This window comes from Lissotriton helveticus, chromosome 10, assembly GCF_964261635.1.
Source record: "Lissotriton helveticus chromosome 10, aLisHel1.1, whole genome shotgun sequence".
NCBI lineage: Eukaryota > Metazoa > Chordata > Amphibia > Caudata > Salamandridae > Lissotriton > Lissotriton helveticus.
In genome coordinates this window covers 62,718,485-62,733,944 of record NC_136071.1, presented here as the reverse complement: position 1 = coordinate 62,733,944, position 15,460 = coordinate 62,718,485, and the positions used below count along the sequence as shown (strand labels likewise).

The following is a 15,460-nucleotide window of genomic DNA, read 5'->3' as shown; positions in this document are numbered from 1 at the left end:
TCTCACCCTGCTAAAACTGAAAGAGAAAAGTTAGAACGGTTGCTGGAAGAAATAGAACTTTATAAAGTGTGAAAGAAAGTTGGCATCTGGTTCCATTATAATTTGTGATGATAGTAGATATCATCAAAGAGGGGATTGATGAAGCAAAGCTTCGCATATTTTGCGGCTTGCCGAAATCAAGAACCTCGTTTATGTGTAATAAGGTAACAAAAATGTATGTTTTACTAACCTTTATTTTGTTTAGGCAAAGTTCCCGAAGCTTGCCTATGTGTATTTCTAATGAATTAATCCGTGTCCCTAAAAAAATGGCCGCCGCTTGTATTTTAGTTACTGCGCATGCGTCAGCCACACTCACGTGTCCTGACGCGTCTGCAGAAGTGGAGGGAAAGTTATGCGCATGCGTAATTCATAGCTGTGCTTATCATGTGGTACTGCTCGTGCCACTGCTCTTGTGTCCGTGTCAATGTAGCTAACATTTAGATGCAATAAGTTTATTTCTTGATGATGAGTTAAAAGTACAAACCCTGTGATGTGTTTTTCATAATGACATTATTATGTATTAATTTGTTTTCGCTTACTTTTCATGTACCGCGGGAAATGGGGGTCTGAGTGAGAGGAGAGCCATATTGGAGGTCCCTTCTGCGCCTGTGCGACATTCGGCAGCACGAGGGACCTTGACAGATGGAACACCGCCAGTTGGCAGTGATGGGCAAGATGCTCCTGAGAAAGTCACCTCTGCCCTGCGAGAACAGCGAATGTGGCTCCTTATATGATACATTGTAATGTTGCGCTACTGTTTGCCGTGTAACTTCTCATGGGAACCCCAAACCTGCTAGGCGGTACCCAAATATGTTAATGAAGGCTTCAATTCGTGTATTGTGATTGGTGTGTTACCCAAACCCTACCTTAGGACCAATCGAAATTGAGGGATTCTGACACTTTGCAACATTGGGGGGTGGTACACTGTCCCCAAACTGTATATCTACCCTGGGTTCACCTAGTGAACCGTCCGACTTGTCTGGTTTAGCTGACCTGTCACTGACCCAACGCACTCAATAGGTGACTGAAGATACAGAGCGCTGCGGAGCACTCTGTCCGAATTTGACCATAGACTAAGGTTCTACTGAACCTTAAAGTGCTGGCAAGGCACTTAGCTGGGAGTTCGCTAACCCAATCGGGGTCTTGATCGATAGCTGCAGAGCGGGTGGAGCGCAGGCGTTGCTTCCGAACTGTGGGTTCCGGTCCTGTCCTGAAGAGGGTCCTGTCCTGAGGGTTTGCTGTCCTGTCCTGAGGGTCCTGTCCTGATTCCTATTCCGAGGGTATCCTGTCCTGTTCTGGGTGTCCATTCTGCACCTGCCGTCCTTGAGGGGTATCTTTCCTTGAGGGTTTCCTGTCCTTAACCGACCCCTGGCCAGGGTTTGGTTTCCACACCTTTCTAGGTAAATATTGCTCTGAACCTCTTGAAATTCTTGCACCTTCTGAATTTCTAACTTTTGCTTTAATAAAGTTCAACATTGCATATGTTATATTTTCCATGCCTTTCCGCAACTATTGAAAGTCATTTATATTTTCCCTAAAGTTTATTCCTATGTCTTCTCATTTGTTAGAAATTATATATCGCATAGCAGTGTGTCATTTCCTGATATGGTCTAGAACTTCGTTGCCTAGATTGTTCAAAGGCCCATTCACCTTAAGTGAAGCGTGGTATTCATTATAAACTCTCCTATAGTCACCCACACTTAGGCTATCCCTGTTTAGATAATACTGACTTGCATAGTATCTTTTTTCGTTACATTTTATTAGTACCTTGATGATTACTCTGTCATTATTTCTTTATGCTTATGTGATTTACGTTATCTTGGTTATTGATTGCCTTGTGTTATTGTACCTCATGCAAGAAAATATTGAACTTTAGATAAACATTTTAAAACTTCCAGTTGTCCGTGGTCATTTAAACAGTATTTGAATGTTATTGGTTGGGTTTGTATTTTGCTGCCTTTCTTTTACAGCTAGCTCCCTGATTCATTGTGGTCATTAAGCACCCGCATCGGTGGATGGTAAGTCGGGTGCACCGAAAATTGGTAGCAGGGAACACACACACACTCAACCTGGTAGAGCTCGTGAAGTCACCCGATCGATGTATATGGTGATTTGGAAAGTATATGGGCCCTGAAGCCGGAAACGGCGAAAACTATTGGCCGGGTGGCCTCGCGCGCTCTATCAGGGGGACATGCTGGGCTCCTCTGCTGCCCCTCCTGTCTCTAAGGCTCAGCAATGCAAATTCTGTGTAATCCCAGATTTGCAGAATGAGCCTCGGTAGGGATGTTGCAGGGGTTGTAATCGGGCTACTCAAGCAGGAAGCCCCGTCCCTTCCACGTCACGTCTCTCCATTGATCATCAGGTAGGGGATGGAGTGGCCCAACAGGGATGTCTGAGCATCTCATGCCACCACTGCTGACTCCTCAGAGGCAGCCATTGAGGCATTTGACATTGCCTCTCTCCAGCTGGCTCCCAGTGGACATGATCCTGGAAGACCCCAGCGTGGCTGATCCACGAGATGTATTGGCTCAACTGTTGTTTCAATGAGGTTGAAACGTCATCCTCTGTAGCCTTGCTAGACCCCACCCACTCTTGCTACACTCCACGGATCCCCCAACCCCCTTCCTGAGCTCAGAAATAGATCCTAGCGAGGGGGCGTGGCTTAAGCGCCGAGGAGAATGGCGGCGTAGTCCCGGAGCTCCGGAGCCCAGCCTCGGTTTCTGGATGATTTTTGCCGTTTTTTGAAGCCGGAATCCCCTCAGCTCGCACCAGCAGGCATCGGAATGTGAGGGGCACATGGTGTGTATCTTTTTCTGCAATCAGGCGGCTTCTCCACGAAGTTCGTCTGCCTTACTCGGACTTTCGCGGTAATGGCCGCCATTTTGTGCGCGCTGCGCACCTTCTCACCTGTGGAACTTTGATGCTCGTTTCTCGCTGGACACCTCGCCCGTGCCTCAGAACTTGCTCTTCCCATTGAGCGGTGAGTCTGCCACTATGTGCCTTCACGTTTTAACCCTTTCATGCCTGTTTTTCTGAAGCGCCTGTGCCTACACTCATGGCCGCCATTTTGTGCAACTACCAATGACTTTCTACATGCGGTTACCTTCTGGCTGACTTCTAACATTGTTTTCACCGGTTCTGCTTTGCCTGTGTCGCCTAAAGGAGTTTCCCATATCTTTTTTACTGGCACGTCTCTGAATGCTCGTTTTATGTTTCCTATGCTATGCGCCATTTGTCTTCTCTGCCTGCCAACGCCAGAGACTGCCTTTCTTCTCATCGCGCTCAGCCGCCTATGGAGGTTCATCACCTGCTTCTCATGGATCTGCATTGCATATCTGCTATATCTACGAGAAAGATGCTTCTTTGAAGCTCATGCTGCCGTGCACCTTTATATGAGTTATACAGCTTCCGCCTCTTGCTCTGCAACGGTGTGAGATATCCTTCTAGCGACTTCTTTTCATTTGCTCTCTCTGCATTGGTTTGGTCGCGCTTGCTTCTCTACTGTATATTTCTGTCCGGCCTTGGTCGCACCACTTGCTGTATAGTGACTCTTTATGGGGAAACTCAGCAATTTGAAGCTTGCCGCGACTACCAAACTTCCTCCTGGCTCTGACTCCGACTCGCCTCTTCAGGACACGGATATATCCAACATGTCAAAGCCGGACGCCACATCTGGTGCAATCCCTAAAGCTCAAAATGGAGGGAAGATCTCCTCAACGTTGCCTACTATCAAGCGCCTCAAAAAAGATCCCCCTTCACCTGACAATAGTGTCTCCCCTTCATCTTTAGACACTATTCTGGAGGAAATTCGGGCCCTTAAACCATTTATAGAGGCCACCACGAGCAACATGCAGGCTATGCAAGACAAATGGTCGACTCTGGACTCTCGGGTCTCACTACTGGAACAATCTTCAGAGGCTCTCCATTCTACCTGTTCACGATTTCCTTCTTTAGAGGCTGAGGTTCTTCTGCTCAAGAAACAAACAGAGGATTTGGAAAATAGGAACCGCAGGAATAACCTTCGCCTTTACAGACTTCCGGAACTGTCAGAAGGGTCCAATCCAACGGTCTTCTTCCCAACTTTTCTCTCAAAAATCCTTGATGTTCCTGCCCTGGCCTCCATCAACATACAGAGAGCTCACCGTCTGGGCTCTAGAGTTTCTTCCAAACCTCGAGGTGTCATCATGTTGTTCCTCCAATTTACTGACCTTCTGCAGGTGCTCTCGGCTTCCAAGGCTAAGAAACAAATCGTGTGGGAGGGCCATCGTCATTACCTGTCGCAGGATGTTTCCAAGGCCACCGCAGACAGAAGAAAGCAATTCCTGGACCTCCGCCCTCAACTCAGACTTCTTGGTGCACGATATGGTCTCCTTCACCCTTGTCTTTTTAAGGTCACCTATAAGGACAGAACCACCACATACGAAGATCCTGCCATTCTTCGGGAGCTCCTACGTCGACAAGGCTCTGATGTTATGGACGTTTCCAGACCCCATTGAATGGCTTTTTGTAATTCCTCCTGTTCTGTTTGCGATTGTTTCTCCCCTGTTGCCACTTGTGACGATGCTTTTTTAGTCTTCTTTCATGGTTGTCTGCACATATTGTTCTTGTGTTAACTTTTCCTCATGTTTTTATCGAGTTTTTATTCCTATTATGTACTCATCTCGTTTTCTCCTTTGTCTCTGCAGGTCCTATTGTCCCTCACCCTCTCCTGATGTACTTGTTTCTGTTTTGTACAGTATTCCCTGTATTCCCTGTTTCCCGAGTTTTGGTTCCTGCTCTGGATGGTGTCGTCGTTCCCCCTTCGGTGCTATCACCCCCCCCCCCACTTGTGTTTTTCGTTTTTCGTAAGTATGATACTCAGTCGTCCGTTTTGGATGTGTACTGTCTTCTTGATCTTATCTGTATTTGTTCTCCCTCTCTCCTTTCTCTTTCTTTCTCTCTCTTTTCTCTCTCCTTCCTTTCTGTCTCATATCTTCTTTTCTATTTATCTGATCTCCCTGTTATCTCTTGCAACTCTCTTATCTCCATTTTCTCATTTCTCTCTTTTCTTGGATTTAGTAAGCAGTTTTAAGCATTGTTGTATATTTTTCCTGTTGTCATTACATTCCGTGTAGTTACTTGGAATGTCAAGGGTTTAAATAACCCTATCAAGCGACAACGAGTACTGACTCATCTAGCTAGACTAAACACTGATATAGCCTTTATTCAAGAATCTCATCTCACTGAGGCAGAGGCCTTAAAGGTGAAACGTTGTTGGGTGGGTCATGTTCTCTTCTCCCCTACTGACTCTAAGAAGGGTGGGACTTTAATTTTACTACACAAAAAGTTGAATGTTTCTATTGTTTCACGAGAATGTGACGACCAAGGTCGTTGGGTTTTAGTTCACTTGCTTATTGATAAGATACCGATTGTTTTATTCAATGTTTATGCCCCCACTGGTACTGATAATCTGTTTTGGCCCTCGATTTCTACTAAGCTTTCTTCCCTTACTGAAGAATATATTATTTTTGGGGGGGACTGTAATTTGGTGTTCGACCCCTTCCTCGATCGTCATTCTAAAGTCAGGTTCTCCCCTTCCAAGATGCATGCTCAATTCACTAATACTGTTTGTAATAATGCTTTGGTGGACATTTGGAGATTGTGTAACCCCGACCTTCGAGAATATAGCTTCTACTCTCCCGCTCACAACTCACAATCACGAATAGACTATCTCTTCCTCAGTAAATCCCTCACTCAACATGCTATACACTCCGACATAGGCTCTATCCTAATCTCTGATCACGCCCGGTACTCGTAGACATTGACCTCCTTCCATTCTCGCCTCACTCTGGCAGGTGGAGGTTCAATAATTCCCTTCTTCTCGACCCTCTCTTTAGCAAAGAATTCTCTATTTTTACCACTGAATTTTTCTCACTCAACGCCATTCCTCCTACCTCTGATGTTTCAGTTTGGGACTCTTATAAGGCAGCCTCTAGAGGTTTTATCATTAATTTTGTCTCCCGTAAGAAACGTGCCAACGAGGCTAAATCCTCTTCCATACTCGCTAATATCAAAAAGTTGAAACTTGCCTTTCACTCCACGAACTCGGAATCTTCTCCTAAAGAACTTATTGCGGCCAGGGTTTCTTTTAATAAATTTACCACTGAAGCTGCTTTTAATTCACTCTTAAAATGCAATGCCCGTTACTATGGCGGCCAAAACAAGATGGGGAAACTACTCGCTAACTATCTTAAAGTCCGGAAGGAACGCATAAAAATTGAACAAATTAAATCCTCCTCTGGCGGTACTCTCTTTAAGGATAAAGACATTCTTCATGAATTCTCGCTTTTTTACAAATCTCTCTACACGCCGGAATCTATCCCTTCCCCTGACGATCTCTTTACTTACTTCCAATCTCTCTCACCCCCTCCTTCCTCACATGTGAATTTTGAACCTTTGACTGCTGATATTACCCTTTCTGAGGTCTCCAATGCAGTTTCTAAACTTCGAAGTGGTAAAGCTCCGGGCCCCGATGGTTTCACCATTGAATTTTATTCCCATTTTGCTTCCCTTCTTCTCCCGAAACTGCTTTCTCTCTATCACACCTTTCTGGCCTCTGGTTCCTCTAGCGGATCCTTTCAACAGGCTCTCATCTGCCTTATTCCTAAAGACGGTAAGGATCATTCTCTGTGCAAAAACTATAGGCCCATATCATTAGTTAACACGGACTATAAAATCCTGGCCAAAATTCTAGCTCTACGACTGGACCATATCTTGCCAGCCCTGATCGGCCCTGAACAATCCGGTTTTGTGAAGGGTCGTCTCGCTTCAGATAATTCAAGAGTATTTTTTAACATCATCAGCAAAGCTTCATCGTTAGACCTTCCGTTTGCCGCTATCTCCCTTGATGCGGAGAAGGCTTTTGACAGGATTGGGTGGGACTTCATGTTTCGCGCTCTTTCTTGGTCCGGTATTCCACCTAAGTTTATCTCTCTTATCTCACTGCTGTACTCTTGCCCTCAAGCGTCGATTTGCGTCAATGGTGCAGTTTCTGATTATTTCACGCTCAGTAGGGGGGTTCGTCAGGGATGTCCTCTCTCTCCTTTATTATTTGTTTCCGCCTTAGAACCCTTCCTTACCAAAATCTGACAAGATAGTTCAATCTCTGGTTTCCCCTTCGGTCCTCAACAGATTAAACTTTCGGTATACGCTGACGACATTCTTCTGTACTGTTCAAACTCACTCTCTTCCCTTCCCGCCTTTCTACAACAGGTTTCCTCCTTCTCAGCCGTTTCGGGTTATCGTCTCAATGTCGACAAATGTGAAATTCTCCCCTTAAACTCGTCCTGTCAGAAGCATCTATTTGATGTCTCTGGTTTCTCTTGGCAGCCATCGAAAATTAAGTACTTGGGTGTGTGGTTTGCCCCCCTTTTACCTGACACTTTGAAATTTAACTTCGATTATATCTCCAAAAAGCTGGATTCCGCTATCACTCGCTGGTATCCTCTTTTCTTATCCTGGTGGGGTCGCCTGAACTCCATCAAAATGATGCTCTCCCCCCTTCTCCTCTACACTCTCTCAATGATACCAATTCATATACCCGATTACTACTTTAAAAAAGTTGACTCTCTCCTGTTGAAATTCCTCTGGAAGGGTAAGAAGTCCCGTATTGCTCTATCCTCTTTGCGTAAAGATAAATCTCAATCAGGGGTCCGCTTCCCTGACTTCCGAACCTACCATCGGGCTTTTTCTCTCAAACAGTCGGCTCGGTGGCTCTCTACAGACCTACCTTTTTATCCTCCCCTCTGGCTTTCACTTGAGGCTTCCTTTCTCTCTCCCTTTGAGTTTCGTGAATATCTCTCTTTTACTTCCTCATTGACTCGTTTTCGGTTTCCCGTTCTCTCTCACTCTCGTAAGTTCTGTTTCCATTTCTCTCCTCCTCTTATCCATTCTCTTCCTCAACGCATGATCAACCTATCTGGCATAACAAATCACTCTTGCTACATAACCGTACTTTCTTCTGGAAATCCTGGCATTCCCGCGGTATCCGCTGGATCTCTCAACTACTTTCTCACAATGTCCCTCTACCTTTCTCCGCTCTCAAGTCTCAATTTTCCTTGCCTGCTAGCTCACGATCTCAATATGACGCTCTTTATCCCATCCTCGTCTCATACCTTGCATCTCTGCCAGATTCTCAATCCATCTTCCTTTCTCACCGTCCCATAGCCTCAGTTCTGGACTCTTCCCCCTCGGCTTCCTTTTTATACCGCTCACTTCAAGTTCCCATAGACAGAACCAAGACGAAGGTCGAATTGGCCTGGGAGCAGGACTTTTCCTCAGTTTGGCCTATTGCCCTTTGGGACAAAATCTGGACTAAGATACATAGGACCTCTAGAGCTGCCAACACGACCCAAACTCTTTTCTTTCTCTATAATCGCTCTCCCTTTACTCCCACAACGCTGTCTTCTTTCTCAGCGGATACCCCTTCCACTTGCTGGTCTTGCCCATGCCCTGTAGCAACTCTTTTTCATATGCTTTTCGAATGCCCCTCCGCTCTCCATTTTTGGAATCTGGTTTGGTTACACCTTCAAAAGATTTTCCATTTCTCCACTCCCTTCTCACCTACTCACCTTTTTCTGGGCTCCCTATCTCCAGCACTTCCCCAAGGACGCTCTCACTACCATCTCATGGATCTCTTTCTGGCTGTTGCCTTCCACCACATCACTTCTAACTGGAAGCAGGCCTCCTCCATTTCCTTTAAGTCGTGGTGGAATGCAATCTGTTTTCATCATAGACTAGATACTAACTTTGTCTCCCCTATCTCGCTGGCCATAAAAAGAGACCTTCTCTGGCTTCCATTGTCTGACTACCTCTCCTCCACCTCCCCCTCTTCCATAACCTTTGATGCTCATTCTCTCGAGGTCCGCAAACCACCCTGAATTATATAGTCCCTTACAGTGTCCGAATATTGATTTATGCGATTTATGTTTTCTTTTTTTCTGCTTACTTTTCATATTTTTGAGATAATGCTTGTTTTACTGCTTTGCTTTTTTATCCAATGTTATGATTCCCCTTTTTCTCCCTCCCCCTCCCCCTCTTTTTGATGATATTTGTTTGCCTCTCCTTTGATTGTTCTTTTCATTTTCCTGTTTCTTCATGGTCCCCCGATTCCATGATTTTTTCCTTTGTACTTCATATATTTCAATAAACTCAAACTTAAAAAAAGAAATAGATCCTAGCAGGAACTTAGTAGTGATGTGCCCTCTGTGGTTCCAGCTGTGGCCTCGCCCTGGTAAGCCATGTCTAGCCACATCCTAGCAACAAATTAATGCTATTAAGTAGTTTAGTTACTCTCTGGTACCTTTGATTCAAGAAATCGTGTTATTTATCTAATTTCGAATCTGCAACTTCAGAAGTAATTGTCTTGCCTTGAAGATAATCACAATATGTCTTACCTGAAAATATTTTCCACCCCATAGGATTGAACTCTCCTCAATGATCAGTTTAGGGCCCAGAGTAGCAGCTGCATCATACTTTCCCACTTTAATAAAACTGCTTGTGTCGTTAGAGGTCACGTGCCAGTATAACAAATCCAGAAATGGTGGTGAGTCTCCACTTGCATCAAAAAGCAAATGACTGCCGTTATCCGTCTCCATGTGTACATTTTTCAAATAGTGCAGCATCTGGACACAAATAATAAAATAAAATTTCAAAAGATATACAGATGAAGTTCATTGTAAAGAAATTCATATTTCTCTGCATAAAGCCAATAACCAGGACAAATAGTACATCACTTTGATAGATAAACTTGGGGGCATATTTAAACATTGTTTTCACAGTGCAGCGCAGCAAATCACCTTCTGCACCACCCTGCGTCACAGTGAAAGTCCAGGAATGATTTGTATTTATCCAATATGATGCTTTTCTGTCCTTTTCCCTTGTGATGGCACTTTTGTGGCAGCCTAATGCCAAAGCAGATACCCTTGCACCATGGTGCAAGGGTGTCTGTATTGCAGGCAGCATTGTTTTTGTGCAGGAAAGGCACCTTCCTACACATAAACAATCCTGTGAGGCAAAAATGAGAAAACCTCGTTACACATCTCCTGGGGAGGCATATCTTTTTGATGCATTCCAAGGTTCACCAGGTTTGGTAAATCTGGAAATGCGTCACAACCATGGAAGTTGTGTGGGAACACCCTTACAATACCCATGGAATGCCTCCATTGTGCAGATTAATGCAACACAGTGATTTTCACTGCATTGCATTCCTGAAGCCATGCAAAGAATATCTGACTTAGAAGTTTGTGTCACGCATGTACCACACTGTGTGGTGCAAGCATGGTGCAAATCTGTCATAATAGGAGCCAGGGGGAACCTGGCCCGAGCCAGTGTACTCCTGGGATGATTTGCGAGATGGAACAATCCATCGAATGCGATAGGCCAGGAGGGCAATAGGGAGCGGGATTTAGTGAGGTCTACGTGGGTTGGTTCTTGAGCGGGAACGCCTCACTTTGAGGAGATTCGTCAGCCAGCGTTTGTTTGTGGCGACGGCTCCTCCTCTCAGCTGAGGAGTTTCTGCATGTGGGGGCATGGCTGGTGAGAACATCGTCAAGGACGCCGTCCGCGTCCTTGTTGAGGCGGGGCGAGGTGACCTGCTCCGCCCTGGTGTGTAAGGAAGTCGTGGCGGTAGGATCCAAGCGTCTGTGCCGTTCGGCGTCGCAGGGGGTGAGTGAGGCTGTGGCGGCTTGTCTCCCCTTGAAGAGCCGCGCACAGTTGCCACAGCCTGGTAATGCTGCTTCAATGGTGCTTCGTAGAGGGCGCTCCTCAGGTCGGAACGATTGTGCTAAAGTGAGTGCGCCGCGTTGTTCTTCTGTGCCGGTCATGTCAGGGAGGCGGTTGGTGGCATTACCTGGGCAGCGCTTGGGGCGGGCTGGAAAACAAACCTGCAAAAGAGGTTTAATGGACGCTGGTAGTTGTCCGGCTCCCCTCCCCAGATTTATTAATGAGGAAGGGGGAGAAAAGCGGGAGATTTACAATTTTTTGATACAGAGTGTGTTTCTCTGCACAAACAGATGCACTTAAAGGGTGCTTTACAGGAGAACAGCGCACATTTGAAACCAGCCTCACAACTTATTATTATTGCTCCCCCTGTTTTTGATGTTGGGCCCCCTACAGTTCTGGTGGACTATTCGACTGACAGTGAAGCTGAGGAGGAGGTTTTTAGTGACTTGTCAAATGTGACGCCTGTTCAACAGGATGCTGGTAATATACAGGGTGATGAGGAATATACATGTGGTGTGTTATCAAGTGAGGATGTGTTAACCCCTCAGCCTAGGGGCCCCCCCAGGTCAAAATGCGCATCAGGCCATAGTAGGATGCCTTCCACAGCGGACATGGCCTTTGCAGATGCGTTGGAAGGGGGGGCGTTTTTATGGTTCAGGGGGTGGAGGAATGGCCTATAATGGAGCACTTTCATGAACATTTAGATGTGGGCAATGTTTTAGGCATGGTCTCTATTTTTCCAGAATCTCGCACTCTCCCTCTCATCCTCAGGTTGTCTTTGATTCTTCTTTTGGACCACAGAGTGGTCAATGGGTTTGGGTTGATCATTCTGCCTCTTCATCGTCGGAGGCTGGAGGCTCCATCTCAGCGTCTGTTTCTGGTAAGTTTTCAATGGCTTCTGGCAGGAGCTGTAAGACGTTTACGTCCCATTCAGTCTTTTCAACGGTGCCTGGTGTTTCCAGATTGGCGTCTGCGAAGCAGGTTGCGGCTTCAAAGAAGTTCCGTACGGTACAGGGCGGATCAAGTGCGGATTTTGATTTTTCGGCCGGGCTCTCTACACGGAGACCTGTGACCTGTTGGACAGCCTATGATGGCGGGATTGGGGATGGTGAAATGCCTAGCACCAGTATTGATGTTTTGGATTTATCTAGGGATCATTGTGATCCAGATGTGGAGGACAATTTGTATGATGGAGTTTTAACTGATGATGTGGGTAGCAATGCAACTTTTTTGGGTTCTAAACAGGGGTTAAAAGGAAGGGGTCGGGGTGCAATCAATTCTGCTAGTCTGTTACAGAGATCAAAGCGGATTCTTCATCGGGTCAAGGTCGGTGTGGCGGACATCGTGGTCGCGATGATCCTCATGAATTTCAGAAGAGTGCTGCCCAGTTGGCGTCAGGTAAGGCTCATTGGTGGGCTGCTTGGTCACAACCTTTGACGGTCAAATGCAATCTTGTCTCTGGGGAGGTTGCTGTTGGGATGGTAAATCAACATTTGGTGGGTGGGGATCACATGGGAGCAGGTTCTGCGGTGGAATTGACACCTTTTCCCCGTAATATCGTAGGGTCTGATGAGACTTTGGAAGGTGACAAACAAATATCGGTAAGGAACATTTCCGGAACAGGACAGGCTTCAAGTCCCATTAATTTTCGGACAAAACTTCCTTATATGGGTTTAGCTATGCCACTTGGTATGCATCTTTCTGTAAAAACTAAGCAAAAAATTTGGCAACACGAATTTGTTGATGTCTTCAAATTATTACATAGAGACATTCAAGCCAGAGAAGGGTCCAAGGAGGAAGAATGGGAATTATCTAGGCGTTCCAAAGTACCCAAGAATATTGAAAATTGGACCGCTGCTTTTTTAATCTACGCCAGCGTATATTGTGAGAGGCATCAGGACAGGGCGATTGGATACTATACGTAGAGCACCGTTACTGGTTGGCGGGTACGCATGGTTAAATTATGATGAGGAATTCAGGGCTAGAGTCAGCATTTTCCATGACAAACCTTAGGGGGAGGTGGATCAGGAACTATGGTTACAATGGATGTCATCTACCCAGCCACATGCAACGACTCATACGCCTAGCGGGTTACCCATAATTTATCAGCCCTTTCTGCAGCGTCCCGCCCAAATGGGGGCGGGTGTTTTGGGTGGGGGACAATTGCCGGCAGCAGGCGCGTGTTGGAATTTCAACCGAGGTATCTGCATCAGTCAATTTTGCAGATTTAAACATGAGTGCTCCCAATGTGGAGGGAGACATGCCCTTACTTAATGTCTCACGAACCAGAAGGTCGGGGATCACGGGAGGGGTCAGAGAGGCAGAGGGTCCTTTCCCCCAGTTACTCCAAAAGGCTCCTACCCCAGTTAATTTGCAGTCAATGTTGGCTTGGCTGGAGCTTTATCCTGATGCAGATGCAGCTTCCAAATTATTTTGGGGTTTTACGGTTGGTTTTAAAATAGGTTATCAGGGGCCACGTTACCATCGATGGGCCGATAGTTTAAAACCTGCCAAGGAATTACCCCATATTGTCCAACAAAAACTTGATAAGGAATTGAAAGCCGGTAGAATAGCGGGCCCCTTTAGTCAGCTTCCTTTACAAAATGTGATTGTCTCCCCTCTGGGTGTTGTTCCTAAGAAGGTGGTAGGCGAATTTAGGTTAATTCATCACCTGTCGTGGCCGGAGGGTCAATCAGTTAATGATTTCATCTCCCCTACTGATTCTAATGTGTCCTATACTTCTGTGGATGATGCTTTACGTTTGGTGCGATTGGCTGGAACTGGTGCGGAGCTTGCGAAATGTTATGTCCAGTCCGCCTTTCGTTTGCTGCCTATTCACCCATTGGATTTTGAGCTGCTAGGCATGTTCTTTAATGGTGCATTCTATGTGGATCGAATACTGCCTATGGGATGTTCAGTATCCTGTGCTTTGTTTGAAACATTTAGCACTTTCTTACATTGGTGTTTGGTGCAAAAAAGTGGTCATACTTCTGTTTGTCACTATTTGGACGATTTTATGTTCATAGGGCAGGCAAAGCTGGATCAATGTAGCAGAGTTTTAAACATTTTCCAGGTTATGGCATCTGAATGTGGTGTACCATTAGCTCCTGAGAAGACAGAAGGACCCTCTACCACACTTACCTTTTTGGGGATTGAGATTGATACTGAAGACATGATGGCTCGTTTACCAGCTGCTAAGGCACATGAATTCAGGTATTTTTTGTTGGAAGTACTGGACAGGGAAAACATTGAACTGAGACAGGTCCAGCGTTTGCTGGATTACTTGAATTCCGACTGTAGGGTGGTCAGGGCTGGCAGAACATTTTGCAGGAGGCTGGATATGGCTATGTCGGGAGCTTATCTTCCCCATCACAGAATTAGACTAACTAAAGCCATCAAGGATGACCTGTTGATTTGGCTTCCTGGAAGACTTTAATGGTGTTTCCCTCTTTTTTGTCGAAGATGATACAATATGGCAGATACAAATATTTTCAGATGCGTCTGGGGCTCACGGTTTTGGCCTTTTTTGGGAAGGTCGTTGGTGTGCGGAGAGTTGGCCTCAGCAGTGGCTTCATCAAGGACGTAGTATTGCCTTTCTCGAGTTTTTCCCCCTCATTGTTGCCTTGTTGGTCTGGGGTGAAGAGTTCCGAGACAGATGTGTGCTATTTCATATCGACAATATGTCGGTGGTGGATCTTGTCAATAGACAAAGAGCTAAGGATTTACGTGTATTGAACCTTTTGAGATATTTTATGTTACAGAGTCTCCGTTTAAATATTGTTTTTAGAGCGAGACACATTCCAGGTGTTAATAATCTAATCGCACAATCATCGGAGGATCATGGCAGCAGTAGGCTAGCTGCCGCGGTACTCCGCTCTGAGCCCTAGCGGAGCGAATGCGTTTGCTTTAGCTGTAAAAGAACGAGGACTTTCCCGTATGAAATTTTCGTGAAATTTTCGTGATACTAGGGGACTGTCAATACCCAAAAATTACCGAACAATTCGAAGGAGGAAAAAAGACATTTACCTGATGAAAAGTTTGCTTCACGCTGCTCGTGTCCATGTGCATTCAGAGGGGCGTGTTCCAGCCCGCTTTGGCGTTCCTCCACGGGGTTCCAGCAAACGAGCTCGTAGCGGGTCTGTCATCACTGCAGACGCCATCGGCGTTGTGGACGTGGTATCGAGCCGCCCTGGAGCTCCGTCGTGGGAGGCACCTGCGGTCTCTTCGTAGAGACCCTCGATTTTTTGTGGTTCCTGAGGGGAAGGTGGCGGAAACCGAGACCGAGCGAGCGGACACAGCGGTAACAGCAGCAGCGGCAGCCGCTTCGGGGGTTACTACAGACACAGCAATTCATGCCCCATCGATATCTACAGTCTCTGCAGCAACAAACGAGGTGAAGGGGAAGCATAGTGGGAGGGAAGCGGCCGATAGCCAGCGCTTGAAGTCACCTGGGGAAGGGCTACTTGACCCAGGGTCAGAGTTAGGTCCGTGTCCCAGCGCAAAGCAGGGAGAGTGCAGCTCGGTTAAAACCCCACGATCGACAACCCTAAGAAGTTACTGCCTGAATCAAGCTGAAACCACCTCAAAGTTACATCCAGCAGCTGTTAACAGGGGCCGTGGTGGTAATAAAGGCAGCAATTATCAAAAACAAAACAGGGGA

At 46.2% G+C, this 15,460-nt stretch overlaps 1 protein-coding gene across 1 annotated transcript in view; it reads right to left on the bottom strand.

Moving 5' to 3' along the window:
- Window positions 1-15,460, bottom strand: part of LOC144783904 (extracellular calcium-sensing receptor-like) — a 149,597-nt gene that overhangs the window by 81,314 nt on the left and 52,823 nt on the right. Inside the window, exon 4 of the mRNA XM_078662644.1 lies at window positions 9,474-9,701. Coding sequence (XP_078518770.1) covers window positions 9,474-9,701 — 228 coding nt within the window. The remainder of the gene's footprint in view (window positions 1-9,473; window positions 9,702-15,460) is intronic.